This window comes from Mirounga angustirostris, unplaced genomic scaffold, assembly GCF_029215605.1.
Source record: "Mirounga angustirostris isolate CCGP_5_RB_7025 unplaced genomic scaffold, mMirAng1.0.hap1 SCAF_1, whole genome shotgun sequence".
Classification (NCBI taxonomy): Eukaryota; Metazoa; Chordata; class Mammalia; order Carnivora; family Phocidae; genus Mirounga; species Mirounga angustirostris.
Genome location: NW_026991709.1, coordinates 149,521,492 through 149,539,496, shown reverse-complemented (window position 1 = coordinate 149,539,496; position 18,005 = coordinate 149,521,492). Strand labels below are relative to the sequence as shown.

The window sequence follows — 18,005 nt, the reverse complement described above, 5'->3', positions numbered from 1 at the left end:
TCCACAGACCAGGATATCTCAAATGTGTCCAGTGTAACTGAGAAGGGGCATCTGCATCTCCTCTGCTGACTGGCAGCCCACCGCGAGAGGCTCCAGCCTTTGTGTCCTTCATTAGCTTACACAGGTTTAGGGAAGGATGAATGTCCAAGATTGACCCGCATGCACAGGCCGGAGGAGGGTTCTGACTGACCCAGTGAGCCCTGAGATCGGGCAAGTGACTTCGCTTCTCTCCACTCCGTGTCTTCTAGAAATTAGGGATAATTCCCTCTACACCTCTTGGGGTGGATCAAATGAAATAATGCACGTAAAGGGCATAGCATAGCGCCTGACTCATACGCAGCATGTACTCATGGAGCACCTGCTGTGCTCCACATGCCCCACAGGCTCTGTCACATGGTAAGTGCTCCTGATGTTCCTTGTTTAGTTATCATAATTTTTGATGATGACAAAATAATTCACATGGTTTGGCCTTGTAGCTTGGCATGAATCTTTGACCCAGCATCTATGCTGGCTCTAACCACGTAGAGTGGTTTCTTTGCCTTCTCCTACAGTTAAAGGACCCCCCCATATGGTTATGTCTGCCCTTTCACGGGTGTGCTGAGCCTAGGGGGACAAGAGGGTAGGCCCCCACTCCTCAGAGGAGATCCTTGCCATGACCGTCTCTCACATCCTGACTCTGATGGGGCCAACACCATCCATTTGTGGGTGGCACCACCAGTGTCTCCGTGGGCGGCTCCGGGACTCTGAAGTGTCCCCAGAGGTGAGCTTTGGGGGGGCCCAGGTTAGCCATCTGCCCATCTCACATGCAGTTCCCCACTGCCCCCAACAATTCCTAGCTCTGGACAGCTCCCTTCTTCTCCTCTGCGTGCTGAGGACTCTGACTTCAGGTTCCCAGACATCCCGCTTTGCCAGACTGGGCATTCCTGGTTTGGGCCATCTCTTGGTCATGGCTGAGATGAGAGAGAACCCCACCTGCACAACATTCTTCCAGGCTCATTGCCAGGCCTTGAAGCATGAGCTGGTAGAGAGTGAAGCCAAAACCTAGGCCTTACCTTTGCATACTAAAAAGAACGTGGCCTCAGGGAAGACTGTCTTCCCCGTGGGCGCGCCTTCCCATGAATGGGACCAAGAGCAATGGTGCCGCAGCGGATTTGGTTCTCCTGGCAGTGCTCTGAGGTGCCGAGGAGCCTGAAGGGACAGCTAAAGAAGTAGCAAACAGGACGACTGCACCCGCTCAGCGGGGATGGAGAGTTGGGGGGGTTGGGGGCTGCTGCGTCGGGGGAAGGTTGGCAGAACCGAAACACTCCTGCTTGGCATTGTCCCCAGCGCTCACTTAAGCATCCTTGTGTAGTCTCCCTTCCTGGACTGCTCCCACCTGCGCCTCCATCTGTCTCTGCAGCCCTTCTCTCAGTGCTGCTCCAGCCTGGCTCAGCTGCATCAGCTCCCAGGTGCAGCCTTCCAGCCCTTTCCTCCCTGTGGACAGGTGGGCACTCCCCAGTTTTTGGCTCTGGGCTCAGCTCCCAGCCAGCACTGCCATGCTGGCCCACCGCCCAGGAGCCCCCAGGAACCCTCCGCTGACTGTCAGAGCCCTTCCATGTCTGTTTCCTCTTCTTGGTTTCCTTTATTGATGGATTCACCCAGCAAATATTTATTTAGTGCCTACTGTGTGTCAGGCTCTGTCTTGGGCCCTGGAGACAAAGCCCCTGCCCTCATGAAGCTTACATTCCCCACATTCATCTCCAAGGCCTGGAGCCCCCAGACTCAGCCATTCCCTTGAAGGATGTATGCCACCACCAGTGTTAACAATTCTGGGGAAATTAACCACTGTGTCACCAAGAGTCAGCCCCCTAGTACCCCTAGGGCACTTGGCTGCCCTTACCAGCTGACAACTGCAGTGCCCACCTGGTCGGCAGGAAACACAGCCTGCTCCTGGACTCTGCCCCTTTGGGGTGTCTCCAGGGAAAGGAGGACATTCCCACGGTCGGAGCTGCTGCCTGTAGCCCTGTGGCCCTGCATCCTGCAGCGTGCTGGCATTTCTCGGCTCTCGGGCTGCTGTGCATTCCACTGCTGGCCTTCCCAACACCCCAGCCTCGGGGGCTTCCTGCCTCCCCGGCAATCTGCCGGGCCCTGGTGACACCTGGCTGTGCTGGTCTTGGTGCCGAGACATGGCCTCACATCGGCCTTGGAAATGCCACTCTTTTGCCTCCAGCCCCAGCCACTCAGGGCGGCCCAGTCTTTTAGACATCTTCATTTATGAAGATTTTCCCTCAGAGATAACTCCTTTATTTCTTCATCCAGTTCAGCCTGCTTTGGGAAAATTCCCCAGGTCATGAGAGAGGGCCAAGCAGAGTGAGCTCCAACTGTGAGCTGGGCTCACACTCCTTCTCATAAAACTCCTGGACTCCAAGGAAAGGGAAGTGGGTGTCTGATACCGGCCTGTGACTGTCAGGGGCTGGCCTGGCCCAGCTACCCAGAGCACCCACAGGGGGCAGTGTGGCCTCATACCACACGAGCCAGATTCAGAGTCAGCTCACTCATTCAGTGATGAAACTAGTATTTCCTGAGCCCCCACCATGAGGTGGGCACTGTGCAAGGTGCCAGGGATGTCGTGGTGAGCATGACAGACAAGGCCTGGATGCACCCTGACCAGGGAAGAGCAAATCCAGTAATCCCTGGGGGTGGTGAGGGAGCTTGTGAAGGAGACCACTGTGAGGCCATAGTAGCCAGAAAGGGAGGGACAGGCGGCTGCTCCAGACGGGTGGCCGGGGAAGCCAAGACCTGAAAGGCGAAGGGACGGAAGGAGAGGCTCCTGCAGCGATCCCATGCGGAGGGAACACTGGTGCCAAGGCTCTGGCCATGGTCAAAGCCAGTGCGGCTCAGGTGACGAGCGAGAGCCGAGAGGTGGCAGAAATCACGTAGCTGCAGCCGTACGGGGTAGGTCTCAGTCCAGGGACGCAGGTCGAGAGTCGGGGTTGAAAGCAGGGGAGTGGTGTGATGGGACGTGTTTTCCAGTGCTGCAAAGGAGATGCAGGGGGAGGAGGGGGCTCTTTGGGAGGCTCATGCCGCCACCCCAGGCAGAGGTTACATAGGTTGGGATCAGGGCAGGCAGTGCCAGTTATACAGAGAAGGGCAGGTGGATTCAAGATACTCTTAAGAGACGGAACTGCCAAGAATTTCTGATGGATTGGATATGAGAGGTGAAGGAAATGGAAGAATCCAGGTATCTTACACAAATGGAAAGGAAAATAACCAGGATCCTAAAACACATCCAATTACTTAAATCCCTTTCTAGAAAAGTATATGGGGGCGCCTGGGTGGCTCAGTTGGTTAAGCGACTGCCTTTGGCTCAGGTCATGATCCTGGAGTCCCGGGATCGAGTCCCGCATCTGGCTTCCTGCTCGGCAGGGAGTCTGCTTCTCCCTCTGACCCTCCTCCCTCTCATGCTCTGTCTCTCATTCTCTCTCTCAAATAAATAAATAAAATCTTAAAAAGAAAAAAAAAAAAGAAAAGTATATGGATCTTGCTGCAGTAGGCCAGGGTTTCTGGGCTCTTTCAGGTGCCTAGCCTTCACTGTGACCTGCTTTTCAGTACGCAGACCCTGTGGCCGACCTGCTGGACCGCTGGGGCGTGTTCCGGGCCCGGCTCTTCAGAGAATCCTGCGTCTTCCATCGTGGGAACTATGTGAAAGACCTGAGTCGCCTGGGCCGGGAGCTGAGCAAAGTGATCATTGTGGACAATTCTCCCGCCTCATACATCTTCCATCCCGAGAATGCAGTAAGTGGCCCTAGGGGGAGAGAAGGCAGGGCCCCGTCCAGTTCTACGTTTGTGTCCTCAAGCACCTGGGCTGGCTTTCTTGGCCTTCCCTGGGTGAAATCCCAGCTCTGCCACTTTGCAGGTACCTGGCACTGACCAAGTTATTTAACCTCACCGAGCCTTACTTACCTCGTCCATCAAATGGGGACTCTAGGGATGCTGACCCGTAGGATGGTTGGAGGATCGAGTGTGGCAGAGCATGAAAAGCACTTAGAACGCTGTCTGCGTTGGGGAAGTGCTCAGGGAGCCCGGATCTTAGCATTTTTCATACTGTTACTGAGAAGGGTTCCGTCAGTAACCTCCTAGAGCTGGCTTCATGACTCCTGTAGATTCAAAAGGCTTGGATGACCTCTTCAGCAGAAGTTCTTAAACAAGAATGAATAAGAACACCTCAGTCAAGGCCTTCAGACAAGCCTGCCAGGCTTTTCCACCTCGTAATGATGTCTTAAAAGTATACAGTGGGAACATTTCCTACATTAAACTCCCTGGAGCATTGGCGGTCCTTAGTGCCTGCTCACTGGTGCAGCATGACTCTCTGAGCATGAGAGAGATGCTCTCCTGCTTCCCGGCCTACGCTTCCAGGGGGAGAGGGGCCAGCCAGGCCTGCTGGTGATGGCCAAGCCCTCAGCAGTACCACCACACTGGCCCTCAGCTCAAGCAGCCCGCCCTGGACAGGAGGCTTCCTCCCCAGCCTGGGCTTCTCAGACACAACAAAAGCTTCCCCAGGATCCTTTCCTTGAAGCCAGAACTCTGTGGCTCCACTTGTAACAAAAAACTGAGATCAAGCTAGATTCATTTAGTTAGTGCGCAGTGATTACTTGAGTAAACATTCCAAATTTATTATATTTAAACGTGTTCGTTTTAGTGAGTTAATCAAATTCAACATAATGCATTTTGTCATTTGTCTCTAACAGCTAAGGATTACTTCTTAATACAATCACAATTCCATTATCACATTTGACAACTAACAGTTTCTTAATATTATCTAATATCCAGACTGTGTTCATATTTTCCCCATCATCTCAAAATGTTATCCTACATTTGGATTGACTCAGAATCAAACAAGGTCAAAGCACTGCTTTGGTTAATAATGTATCTACTAATTCTTATATAATCTTAACAATTTTCCCTCCCTTCTCCCTTTTTCTTCCATCCTATTTACTTGTTGAAGAACTCTGGTTATTTGCCTTATAGAAATTTCCTCTCTTCTGGATCTGTCTAGTTGCAGCCTTATGGTAGTGTTTTACTATGTTTTTCTAACTGCCATATTTCCTTTAAACAAGTAGGTAGATTACTACTTTTCAAATTTTTCAATTTTTTCAAGAATACATCATAGGCTGGGTGCCTGGGTGGCTCAGTCAGTTGGGCATCTGCCTTCGGCTTGGGTCATGATCCCGGAGTCCCGGGATCAAGTCCCATATCGGGCTCCCTGCTCACCGGGGAGTCCGCCTCTGCCCTTCACCCCACTTCGGCTCTCTCTCCCTCTCTCAAAGAAATAAATTTTTTAAAAATTAAAAAAAAAAGAATACATCTTGGTGATATTGTATACTTATGGTATCACATCAAGAGGCATATAATGTCAGGCTGTCCTACTTTTAAAGATTTTACTTTTATTACTATTGTTATTATTATTAAGTAAGCTCCATGCCCAATGTAGAGGCCAATGTGAGGCTCGAACCCACAACCCCAAGATCAAGACCTGAGCTGAGATCGAGAGTCGGATGCTTAACCGACTGAGCCACCCAGGGGCCCCTTTAAAGATTTTAAATTGGTCTTTGGATTCAGGTGTTGTTAGCCTGTTCATCTGTTTTCAAATTCCCCATCATCCTTTCACCTAAAAATGTGAACAGCTGTTGATGATCATTGCCTGCATCAACTATTTCATTAAGAATTATGAAATGGTGATTTCTAAATTCTATCATTTTTTCCACACTTATTGGCTGGAACTCTGTTTTTTGGGTTTTTTTTTTAATCAAACTTGCCCTCATCGACTACTTGATTACCCTAAATTCAATTTGAATGTTTGAATCAGGAAGTCAGGGTAAAGCCTTGGTTCTTCTTAATTCTTCAGTCTTCAGAGAAATGAGGTGCTGCTCTAGCAACTTCCAAAAGTAGCCAGTGAATTTGTTTTAGGTATTAATATGAACTCATGGATTTTTTTATTGTTATAATTTAATCCATTTATTATTCTTTTGGATGCTCAAATGTTCACCTTTGGACAGCGGACATCCCTTCATATAACAATAGTCTTGGAACGCTTCCTGTTTTCTGGTGCAACAAGATGTTCCATGCTCATCTTGTCCATTTTTTGCCTCAGCCCTGGAATCAACCACTTTTCTATGGAGCCTGGTTCCTATTAGTGGAAATGGTATTTAGAGACCACAGTTTGGGTGGGTTCTCATTGTTACTGAGATACCCTTTGCTTCTAGCCCTTTATACTGGACAGAGCTAAAATATAAGTAATTTTTAGAATAAAATTAAATCATAAATTCATATTGATTTTTCCAATTCAATGTTATAACAGTTTTTATTTCATTTCTTTGGTTTTGTTTTTGTATTTGTATCTCCTCTTGTGCTGAAACTCATTTCCTAAATATATTAACATCATTACCTATTTGACTTAGTCTATTGTACATGTTCAATAGTTTCCAAATAATAGTACTAACATTATTACTACTACTAAGACAATTAAATGCATGTAGGGTTTTTTGGAGAAATGTACAGGCAGAACACTATGTTTTAAAATCACTTGAAATAATTCTCTGTGGCTATATCACCAACTTTATATATACTTAGGTTCACTTTTTATTGCTTTCTTTTCTTAATTGTTTAATTTTATTGCAATTAGGTAACATTTCCATGATTCCAACATCAAAACCACCAAACCACCAACAGAGATTGATTTAGAGAAGTCTTGTGTCCATGTCTACCCTCTCCCTCATTCCTGCCCTTGCCCAGGAGTAGTCATTTTTTTGTTGTTGTTGTTAATCCTTACCTTGTTTATATTTTTAAATTATACAATGAATTGTTTTGTTTCTGAGCAGTCTTTAGATTTGTAAAAGGGCCCAAAATACTACTTTTGAACTTCTTTGATTTTCCCCAAACTTCTTTTTTTTTTTTTTTAATTTTATTTATTTGTCAGAGAGAGAGAAAACACCAAGTAGGCAGAGCAGGCAGACAGAGGGAGAGGGAGAAGCAGACTCCCCGCTGAGCAGGGAGCCTGATGCGGGGCTCAATCATGACTTGAGCCGAAGGCAGACGCTTAACCAACTGAGCCACCCAGGCACCCGGCAAATTTCTTTTTACATCCCTTCTTTAGCACCTCTGGCTACCACCCATTACCACCCCTCCCCACCCTCTAAAACAAAGTGTAAATCCTGTCCAGGCCCATGGCTCAGACTGTGCTGAAATGTTATACTTCTGCTTTTAAGTGATCACTGCTAAGGATGGAGGAAATCCCCTGCTTCCCTTTGCCGTGCAGCATGGCACGGCAACCCCAAGTAGAAGCTTCCCTGTGCCCTGTTCGTGGGCTCCCTGGTGTCAGTGGCTGGCAGGTAGCCTCTGGCTCCAGGTGAGGTATAAGGAGCTGGTTGGAAAAATGGAAAGAGTTTTTGAAACTGCAGGTAGCAAGGCCAGCTCTCCCATATTCTGCACCCTGGCCGGCTTTTCTGTGGCAGGAAATCAAAACAGGCAAATGCACGCAAACTGGCATTTAGACTTCACTTAAAAAGCAAATACACTGACTTTGCCTTCCTCCCAAACCAGGTAGCTTTGGATCGATCATAGTTGGGACGGGAGAGCACACAAGATGATGATGATGATGATGATGACGATGATGATGGTTTTTAGATACCTGTCCTCCTTACCAAAGAAAAGATTTAAAGTGCGGGGGGCCCAGTCAGGCTAGGAGCTGCCCCCAGCGCTGGATGCGGTTCTGCTGCCCCCTCCACACACTGTCTTCCAGGTGCCCGTGCAGTCCTGGTTCGATGACATGACGGACACAGAGCTGCTGGACCTCATCCCCTTCTTTGAGGGCTTGAGCCGGGAGGACGACGTGTACAGCATGCTGCACAGACTCTGCAGTAGGTAGCGCCGGCCTCCGTCTGCCTCCCGCCCGTGCGTCCTGGAGCCTCCAGCCTCGGGGACCCACCTGGCCTCCGCTCCCTGGGAGCGGGAAGTGAGGACACTCCGTGCTCCAGGCCACGAGGTCCACGTGGCCACACCTACCTGTTTTCTTTTTTAAGAACAGAAACAACTATTTTAAAATGAACTCTTTTAACAAATTTCATAAAGGGACATGCATTTTACTGGATTTGCTTTTCTTAAAACATACCAAAAAGAAAAAAAAAATGGGGAAAAAAAAAAGCTTGAAATCTATCAGACTTCCTTTCAACTGTCCCCCTGGCCCTCTCCTCCAAGCAGACAACCTGTCCCTTTCTACCCCAGCTCAGAGCAGCTGACCCAACTCAGAATCTCTTTCCTACAGGATGAAGTGCCTTTTTGAATGTTATTTTAAGCCGAGAGTTAATTTTTCTACACAACATATTTCCAGACATCTTTTAGTCTTTTATTGTCTTAGATTCTCTAAAAAGACGAATATGACAATTTTCTAGAACCTGGGGGCGGGGGCGAGGGATGGAGGTGAGTCCTACAAGCCTGTCCCCCAGCAGGTGTGAGTGCTCTGATGCCTGGTGACACGCCGCAGGGCCGGGCTCCCGCCAGGAGCCTCAGCGACCGTGGCAGTGTCTCCGCTCAGTACTGACCCGGTTTGGAATGTATCTGCAGTTGCGCGGCTCGACACTTTAGGAGACAGTAGATACCTTTATAGTATCACTGTCACTTCGGGTGGTGACAGTCGTGTCCTGCGGTCACACTTCCCCCTGGAAAAGTGGCACCATCACCTCTGCTTTCACACCACTGCCATACTTCTGTACGTTTTTCGTTCTGTGGCTGTCGTTCTGGGTAGAGCAGTTCCAAGAAACGTCAAAACCCCCGGATATTTAAAAAAAAAAAAAATCTGTGTTTTGATTTTTAAATTTTTCCTTTCCGAAAGCTGGATACACACGGAGCTGTTTGGGAATTTTCTTTGCTGCTCCCGCGCTGCCACCGAATGGATTTGACCAGCGGCTGTTACACTGTTCTTTGCCACTGTGCCTATGCTCAGAATCTGCTCCCTGCTAAGCTGCAGACTTGGACAGGGTCAGAAACGTAGGTGTCCCCCCCCCCCCAGCCCCCACTGCAGACTGCACCAACCGCATCCCTTCCCGGGCACAGGCCGCGGGAGTTTGGGAGGGAACAAAGACACGGGGGCCAGCGCACCACACAGGCGTGGTGTTCGTTCTGAATGTCGCCAACATCAGCTACTGTGATGAGCCGACTGTTCTCCCCTGAGAACGCGCGGCCTCAACCAGCCACCGCGTTGATGTGGCCCAAGCCTGCTCCTGGGCTTCTCTTTTGAAGCATGGTCTATTTTCTGAGCCGGGGTTGGGGAAACCTGTCCAGATGTGGAACTCACCCCCCTGAGCCAGGAGAGGCGGGGTGCCCTCCCGGGGCTGGGGCTTCCTTTGCAGCCTTTCCCAGGGAGCTGTTTGAAGCAGTGCCATGTTCCTTGCTTGACAAGACAGTCTATAAAGTATTGCTCTTAAAAAATAATCTAAGAGAACCCTTCCGTGTCGGCACCATTGCCTTAGTCCTCTGTGGGGTGGGCCTCCGCCAGAGTTCCGGTGGGAGCGACCGGCACTAACAAGTCTGAAGATGGGTGTCGAAGTGAAATTTTGTTCTTGCTTTCGTTCACGAAATAATCACGTCCTCCCAACAGCACTTTGGGCTGTGGACTGCCGTGCATTCAGAAGAGAAGTGTTCAGGGGTAGCCAGGCGCCCCAGCATTCTGAGTGTGCAGAACCCAGTGATCCCCATGCCAGTCGCGGTAAAAATCGCCCCATGGTAGGCGTTACCACAGAGAACGGCAGTCATGTGGCAGATCTGCACGTGCCCTAAACCTTGATTTGGAAAACTAGTCATTAATGACCCGCTGCCTTAAATGTTCTTGAATGTTGCAGTCAGGTGTCTGTCCTGTGTTGAAATCCACACAGAAATAAGTCCTGGGACAGCCTTCGACCCGCCCTCCTGCCCTCTTGTCTGCCGGCATCACACACTCTTCTCTGGAACAGAGGGCAGAGAGGACTGAAATTCTAGAGTATTTCAGGGGACTCGAACCTAGGAACAGTGTCCCACTTCTGAGAGATGGAGTGAAGACGCTGGCGAGCTTGAGCCAGACACTGCACCTACTAGTTCCTGAAACCGCGAGCACCACTGCACGGCTGTTGGGGATGGAGCCCGGTTCCAGCCATCGCAGACACAGACTGTCTCTGGGGGGGGGGTTGGGGGGAGGGCCAGCAGGCCCCCCCCCGAGCCTTCTGGACCCTGTGCACCTTAGTTGACCACACTCCAAAATGCCAAAATTTTTATTTTAGCCCTTGATTCTGCTTTATGTACATAATCAGAATATCTATATCTCTCTATATATTTTTAATCATCTACATGTAAATGAAGCAATAGAATTCTAACGTAAGGCCAAGAAATGAGATGAATGTTTGGGGTTTATGTTTTTTAAGGTAAATACGGGTATTGTTTTTAATTATTACCTTTTATTAAATTGTGGGCTTTAAAACCTAATGAACCCCATTAGCTATTTCTCTGTGCCATATGCTTCCCATGTTACCAAAATATCCCCCCCAACACACACACACACACACTCTTTAACCAAAAGAGAAACCCAGCCTCCTGAGTTTCTTGGTCCTTTGCGTACCAGGTTAAAATATAGTCTCCTGGAAAGTATTTTTTATATTAAGATCTGGGACAGGAGATCTTGGGTCATGGACTCGGGCTCCTATGATGTGACAACATCTCTGGCCGGGCCTTGGGTGGCGGTGCCCGGGCCCATCTGAGGTGGTCACTGCTCTGTCTTCCATTGCTCTGGAATCCTATGTGTTGGTCTGTGGCTTCACCCATTAGCTGTTTGTAAACAATGTTATCTGTATCCTAAGGAGGAACACCGATTGTCACCCCCGATGGTTGGTGGGGAAGCTCCTTTGACACTGCAGTTTTGATGAGGTGACTTTGGAGACGCAAAGAGGCCCTGATGACACTGACTTGTCATGGTTGCAGCATTTGAACTTCTGGTATAAAAAAAGAAATCTGTAAATTTATAACCTGGCAACACTTTACAACCCTATATTTTAAAGACCGCTCTCTAATAAAATCTAGAACCAAGCAGCCCTATATGGTCAAACACTCGTGATGTTTGTGCCTCTGCTTTTAAAAGGTGCTGTGATGGACAGTTGGCAAGCCAGGGTCCGGGGGGGTGGGGGTGGCTTGAAGTGCTTGCAGTTACCTGAGCAAAGTCTTACTGGCTGCCTCTGTTCCTGTCTCACTGTAAAATTGATGGTGTCTGTTCCTGTCGGTTCTCCAGGGAGCTTCTCTGCAGACTAACACCCCTTCCCCGCCCCTCACCCCCCGGTAGTGGAGATTCTGGTGCCTGGGTAGTCGTGGATTTCTGTTGGACATTTGAATGTGACAAACAAGCCAGCATTACTTGGGAAATACTACATGTGGAATGTGCACGTTTCCAGGGGCGAGCATTGTCCGCCGGGAGGTTTGCAATGATTTCCTTCCTGCCAAAAATAAACACGTGAAACTGCGCCCTCTTGTGGATGGACTGCTTCTCCAGCGCCAGCGCCTCTTTCCGCTCGCTCTCCGCTCTGTTCTCTCCACCCGCACGGCCTCACGCCGGCGCCTCGGGGCTCCTGGGGCCCCCTTCTGCACAGCTGGGGTGGATGGGAGCAGGGCCGCGGCATCCCAGGAGCCACCGACCTTGACCCCCGGGGACGCTGGAGGACCATCCTGCCCAATGTTAGGCCCCGCGGACAGAAGCGGTGTGGCTCACTCTCCTTGCACCGGGATTCCGGTCCTGCCCACGGGCTTCCACGTGCAGCCCCGCACCCCACCCCATGGGAGCCACCGGCATTGTGTGTGGAGTATGGTACCTAAACCCAGAGCCCATGGGCATGCTGGCCGAGATGCTGTGATTACCAGCTGAAGCATGGCAAGGGTTAGAAAGAGTAAAGATAGCCAAGACAGCTTTCTCGCAGTGCGACATCCTCCAGGCACTGTCCTCAGCCCAGCCCCTCTGTACATAAAGGCAAGTGCCCCTCTGCTAGGGAGTCATGGCAGAGCCTTGGGCCTGGCCACACCACTCTCAGGACTGTTGCTTCCTGGCGATCCCTAATTCAGATAACACCAGTGTCAACAATCTCATTAGACAGGTCTCCCCATTTCATGGATGAGAAACCTGAGGCCAGTGAGACAATTCTTTGCAGTCTCTGTTCTATCACAGGCTTCCACCAGGCACGTATACTCGTCCTGAACAACATAGGACTCAGTGTGTGGGTCCGCCCAGGAAACCTATCTACCCAGAGACAAAACCCCAAATCCCCCACAGCTAGTCTGTGCCATGCCCCTAGGTTGCCCTCTCCACGGTGGGGCAGCTGCCCAGCCAGAGGAGTCACCCCAGCTTTCCCCCTGGTTCTGGACTCCTAGGCTGTGTCCCCCTCTCTCCGTGTCTCTCCTTGGCTCTGCTCCTCCCCGGCCCTCTTCTTTCCCTCCTTCCGCCCTCTCTGGCATTGCCCCCCATACCCACAACTGCTTCACACCTCTGCATATGACCAGACAGACAGCCGAGAACTGTGGCAGCCCCTGGAGCTGAGGTGTCCCCGTAAACGTAGATCCTCTGAATAGGTGGGAAGGAAACACAGCATCAAGAGGCCACTTATTTGGGACTTGGGCATACTGAGATTTCACCTCCGGATATTTTCTTGTTTGCGCACATACCATCTGTATTCAGGACCAAAGAATGGACAGGAAGCCAGGGAGGGAAGGGGAGGAGTGGCTGGCGAAAGCCAGCCTGGGAAGATAGTCTGTTGAGCTAATGGATGGGGAGTGCACTGGGGGCTGGTGGCAGAGTCCTCCGAGTAACTGGAATGTTTACTTGGCAGATCTGTGCTGGGACTGCCCGTGAGTCAACAGGCCACTCAAGGCCCAGAGCCACAATTGGCATGGGCAGCACCTGATCTCCAAGGAGAATATACTGGACCCCCCAGCACTCAGGAGGAGGATATGTGGGATGGAGGAGGGTATGTGAGCTCCAGTTTTCCTTCCCAAACTTCCATTACAGCTCCATCTCTTAGCTCAGTGATTCTCAGCTGTGACTGCCCATTAGAATCACCTGACGGCTCTTAAAAACATAGATCCTTTAAGTCCACTCCAGACCATTTAAACCCCAAACCCTGAGAGTGGGCATCACATTTTTACTCAGTTTCAGCAAGGGCTGAGAACCCCTGTTCTGACTGGCAATGGAGGAAAAGGAAGTCCCCAAACTGTTTCAGGCCTGATACCCAGGTATGGCAAAGGGGCTACAGGCAGGGCTTAGGGGAAACGGCGTGTGTTGCTTTACCTGAAAGACTAGCCATACGTGTTCATCGCTAAAAGGTCAGGAAACCCAGAAAATTACAAAGAAAACCCCACACGGTCACTGGGAGCCTTTCCCAAGGCAGGAGCGAGGAGGGGGGCCAAATAGGAGCCACACGCAGCTGACAGTTCCCTGCTTTTACACTGAGGTGGGGAGCAGAGTGGATACCCCCACTTCACATGGGAGCACTGCCCACCAACCTAACCGAGCCTTGCCACCCCCACCCCTCTATCCTGGCCCAAGCGGTGTCTCCATGGGGTGGGTGCACAACGGGGCAGGGCGACACATCTCCAGCCGCGGGAAAGCGAAGCAGGGACACCTCCTTGTTTGCGGGGACCTAGGGCTCTTTTCTGGGCTGTCCTCTGACTCCATTCGGCCCATCAGTGGTGGCCCGGAGGGTACAGCAACAGACTCCACTTCCTCGGGCCCTAGCGGTTCCCACCACGGCGACTTCCGAGGAGCCGCTCTTGGGCCCCGGTGACCGTGTCACTGCTCCTCCGCGGCCTGCAGCCACATGGGGGGGGCACATGGTCCTAAGGCTGCTCTCCTGAAAGGCGTGGGGCCAGGATGTTTCCAGGCAGTGCGATCCAAGACCCCAGTCAGGTCTTACCCGCCTCGCGCCCCCCCACCCCCGCCCTGTCCGCTCTCCGGAGGGTCGCACCCCCCTGCAGGGCCTGGTCCCCGCGAGGGGCGGCGTGCCGCACCTGTCTGGGAGGGACTCTGAGGAGAGCTGGGACAGCCACGTGAGAACCCGGGCTTAGGCCCCTTGGGGGCGGGGCCCGAGGGGGCGGGGCTGGTCCCAGCGTCTGCCCCGCCCACTCCGGGCCACACCCACGCCTTTGTCAATATTGACGCGGAGCGGGCTGGGCCTTCCGAGATAAGCCCGGAAGGAACAAAGTAGCGACAGAGAGCCTGCGAACCTGCCAGGGGCGGGTGGGGTGGGCCGCAGGGTCCCCCAGGGCGGGAAGGGTCAGTGGGACGAGTGGGTCCCACAGCCAGGGCGGCGCTGGCTGAGCAGGAGGAGGGGGTGGCGGGGCTCCCTTTTTGCTCTGGGGGAGGAGGGAGGGAGAGGCTGGGCATCCCCTGGTCCTTGTAAGACCCTAGTTGCCTGTGAGCACTACCCTGGGTCTCAGTTTCCTCTCTCTGTGTCATAGATGTGATCCCATGAGCTGGAGATTGTCCACACCAGACACAAAGCCGTGCTGCTTATCTGCCCCGCCCCGCGCCCCCACCCCCCGACCTGGGGCCCACTGCCGTCTCTCTTGGGCCTGGGATCACAGGTACAAGGAGGTGCCCGCCATTCTGGAGGGGGGGCAGTTGAGCCCATCCAGAATCTTCTGGATTCCAGAGACCCAGAGATTTCTGGGGAGGGACGTTGGAGAGGTCCTTGTGCCCCACACTACGCTGCGGAGGCTGGGTTGCACCAGGTGGGGTGTCCCGCTCACAAGATGCGACCTCCCCTGCCTTCTCACAGGAGGACATGTCAGCTCAGAAGAAGCCTGAGAAATGTGTCCTGAGTCATGCAGCCAGGCGGCACTTCAGCTGGGGCTGGAGCCTGACTCTGAGGAAAGCTCAACTCCCGGCCTCCGTGTCAGGAAGGGTCCCAGAGAGGGTCCAGGTGATCAGGGCACCGACCACAGGAGCACATTAACAGATATTTCTTAAGCAGCCGTCAGATGCCAGGCACCATTCTAGACGCAAGGTCCAGCAGTGAGCGAGGCTCTGCCCACCAGGCCCTCACATCACCGCTAGGGACACAGACACTGAGCCAGGACCCAAATGAGTAAGGTTATCTGCTTCTGGAAGCACGAGGAGGATGAGAAAATGGTGGGTGGCTGGGATGAGCACTGCTTTAGCTACCATGGTCAGGGAAGGCCCCTCTGGGGAGGTGTCATCTGGGCTGAGGCCAGAATGCAGAAAAGGAACCATGGGAAAATTTAAGGGAGAGGCTTCTGGCAGAGGTAACAGCAAGTACAAAGGTCCAGAGACTAGAATGAGGTTGGTGTCTTAAGGGACAATGAGAAATTTGTAGCTAGAACACAATGAGGAATGGGGAGAGTGAATGGAGGTGCGGCAGAGGGACAGGCAATTTGGGGCTTTATTTTAGGGAAGCCACTGGAAGGTTTAAAGCAGGGGAATAGTGTGATCTCTTTGTGGTTAAGAGATCCCTTTGGCTACTGTTGGAGGATGGACATAGGGATCGAAGAGACCAGGAGACACAGAGGGAGGTTCAGGCTGAACTGGTGAGAGGCTGGCTGCTGGGGCAGGGCAGGGAGGCCCAGCCAAGTTCAGGATCCTGGATGAACCAGACTGGCTAGTGGCCACCCTCTGCATGAGAGGGAAGGAGAGGAACCCGGGTTGGCCCTCAGGTGTGGGGCCTGAGCTACCAGCTGGATGTTCATGCCATTTCTTGGCCTCGGAGGAGGTCTCTGAGGGGCCTGACCCGGATGTCAAGCATGAGGTCAGATGCACCAGGGGAGATGTGACCAGACAGATGAAGGATGAAGGGTGGGTGGGGGGTGGGGGTTCGGAAGGAGTGGGAGTCCATGGTAGAGGAGACACTAGTGTTCCCCTGGCATTTACAGCCTGGGGACTAGAACTTGGAAGAAAACAGACAAGAGACAGGGGCTAAGGCCTGAGTTGTGTGCCCACTGACATTTGAAGGCCCCAACGGAGAGGGCAGAGTGGCCAGTGAGGTGGGGAAAACACTCGGTCTGTGAGCTGTTTCCGAAGGAAGGGGTGGCCAGTGGGGTCCCTGGGTGGTAAGAAGGAAGGTGAGGTGAAGACACACAACCATCCATCCGCTGTGGCAAGAGTGGGCATTGAGGACTAGGAAAGGGCCATTTCCAGGGAGTTCCGGAACAAAGGCCAAGCAGAGTGCACAGGAGTGGGCCGGGTAGAATCTGCAGGGAGGAAGTAAGAAGTGAGGACATGGGATTTTGCTGCGCATGGGGACAAAAGGAGTCAGGGAAACAGGCATGCGCAGGCGGAGGCAAACACCCACACCACCATATGAAGGAACAGAGTGTTCTCTCACACACAGGGGCAGACACACACAGGGACTAACCACCCGTCCTGGGACGCAGGCGTCCCTTCACACATGGGGACCTATTAACTCTGTTAACCACAGTCACATACTGGCGGTAGGTCCGACAGGGCACAGGTGGACCCAGATTTCCTGGAGTCACCCCCTCTCTGTGACAGGGAGCAGTGGGGCTGAGGCCTGGACATGGGGAAAGGGTGTTGGGGCCAGTATGTCCTGGCAGAGGAGTCCCACTGGACGCTCTGTGGCTAGAACTCAGGCCAATGGCCTAAAGTAAGGGGTGGCCCTGTTCCTGGAGTTTCTGGAATGCTCTATTTTCAGCACCTCCCCCACCCTACAATCAGGGAGGAAAGGAGGGAGCAGCCCAAGGTGTGGGAAAGGTGTCTTCCCTGCAAGGGCTGGACTGACCTCTCCCACAATGGGTATCGGGGCTCCCTGGGGAGGGCTGTGCTGGGCAGCAAGCCCAAATGGGGAGCAGCAAGGACAGCAGAGATGCTAGAGGGAGCCCTGGCCACCTCCCCCACCTCCTGAAGTGACCTGGGTCTCACAGAAACAGACTGCCGCCCCCACCCCCAACAGCTTTGGTCCTCCTTCCTCCTAAAGCTTGTTGGAGTGGCCTGGCCTTCTGGGGGTCAGGGGTCAGAGAAGGAAAGTCACAGTATATTCCACACCCCACATCTTAGACCAGCCCAGACCTCCAAGCCCCGCTGTCTCTGGCCACCAGGACCCAAGTGGGGAGGCCTGGCAGACCAGCCATGGCCCTGGGGAGGGGTCGCTCTCAGAGAGCTGGGTCAATATTTGTTGACTGACTGACTGACTATGTTTGAAGCCCAGCCCACAGGTGGTGGGGTGTGTCGTGCTGGGCGGGAACAGGGATTGAGTTCCAGTGCAGGGGCAGGTTGGGGGACAGGCCCAGCACTGCCCACTGGCCGGGAAAGAGAGCACCTTCCAGCAGGTAGGCCTGGCAGGGAGGGGGCTCTGGAATCAGCTGGGAGGGGCTGCTCCGAGTCAGGGGTGCCCAGCACGGGGGGGCGGGGGGGGGGAAGCGCCCCTCCCCTCTTCCTGCAATTCTGGCAAAGTGACCTCGGGGTCCTCCCTTTCACAGGTACCTCAGAAGGAGGAAGTGGCCACTGGGACCCCAGAGGAGGGGGGGTGCCCTCAGGGGGAGGAGGAACCCAGGAAAGGAGGGGGCATCTGGAGAAGGAAGGGAGCACCCAGCAGTGAGGAGAACTCAGGAGAGAGAAGGGGAGGCCAGGGGAGCAAGGGGGCATTGGGGGAGGAAAGGGGTGCAGCAGGGGGACGGGGGGAGCAGTAACCTCTGGGGGAGAGAAGGGGTCAGGGAAGGCAGAGAGAAGGGGGCTGGGGGGGAAGAGGCATGGGGGCAGGGGATGCCCAGTGCAGACAGAGGGGGCCCCAGGAAAGGAGGGGGTACAGGGAAGGGGGGAGATGGGTTTGTCAGAGAAGGAACTGGGCATCTAGGAGAGAAGGGGGCCCTGGGCTGCAGGGGGCTTTCAGGAGGGAGAGGACACAGGGTGGGGGTGGGCCATGCAGAGTAGGATAGAAGGGAGTTCCCCAGGGGAAGGAGGGCGTCTAGGGTGGGAGGGCTTGGCAGTTTAGAGGCAG

At 52.9% G+C, this 18,005-nt stretch overlaps 1 protein-coding gene across 6 annotated transcripts in view; it reads left to right on the top strand.

Annotated features, from left to right (window-relative positions):
• Positions 1–11,513, top strand: part of CTDSPL (CTD small phosphatase like) — a 114,866-nt gene extending 103,353 nt beyond the window's left edge. For 5 of the 6 annotated variants that reach the window (XM_045904047.3, XM_045904044.3, XM_045904045.3 and 2 more), the window contains 2 exons: positions 3,589–3,774; positions 7,778–11,513. In XM_045904047.3, coding sequence (XP_045760003.1) covers positions 3,589–3,774; positions 7,778–7,903 — 312 coding nt within the window. In that variant the 3' untranslated portion in view covers positions 7,904–11,513. The other variant, XM_045904046.3, reaches the window with a different exon arrangement.
• Positions 11,514–18,005: the final 6,492 nt, after the last annotated feature.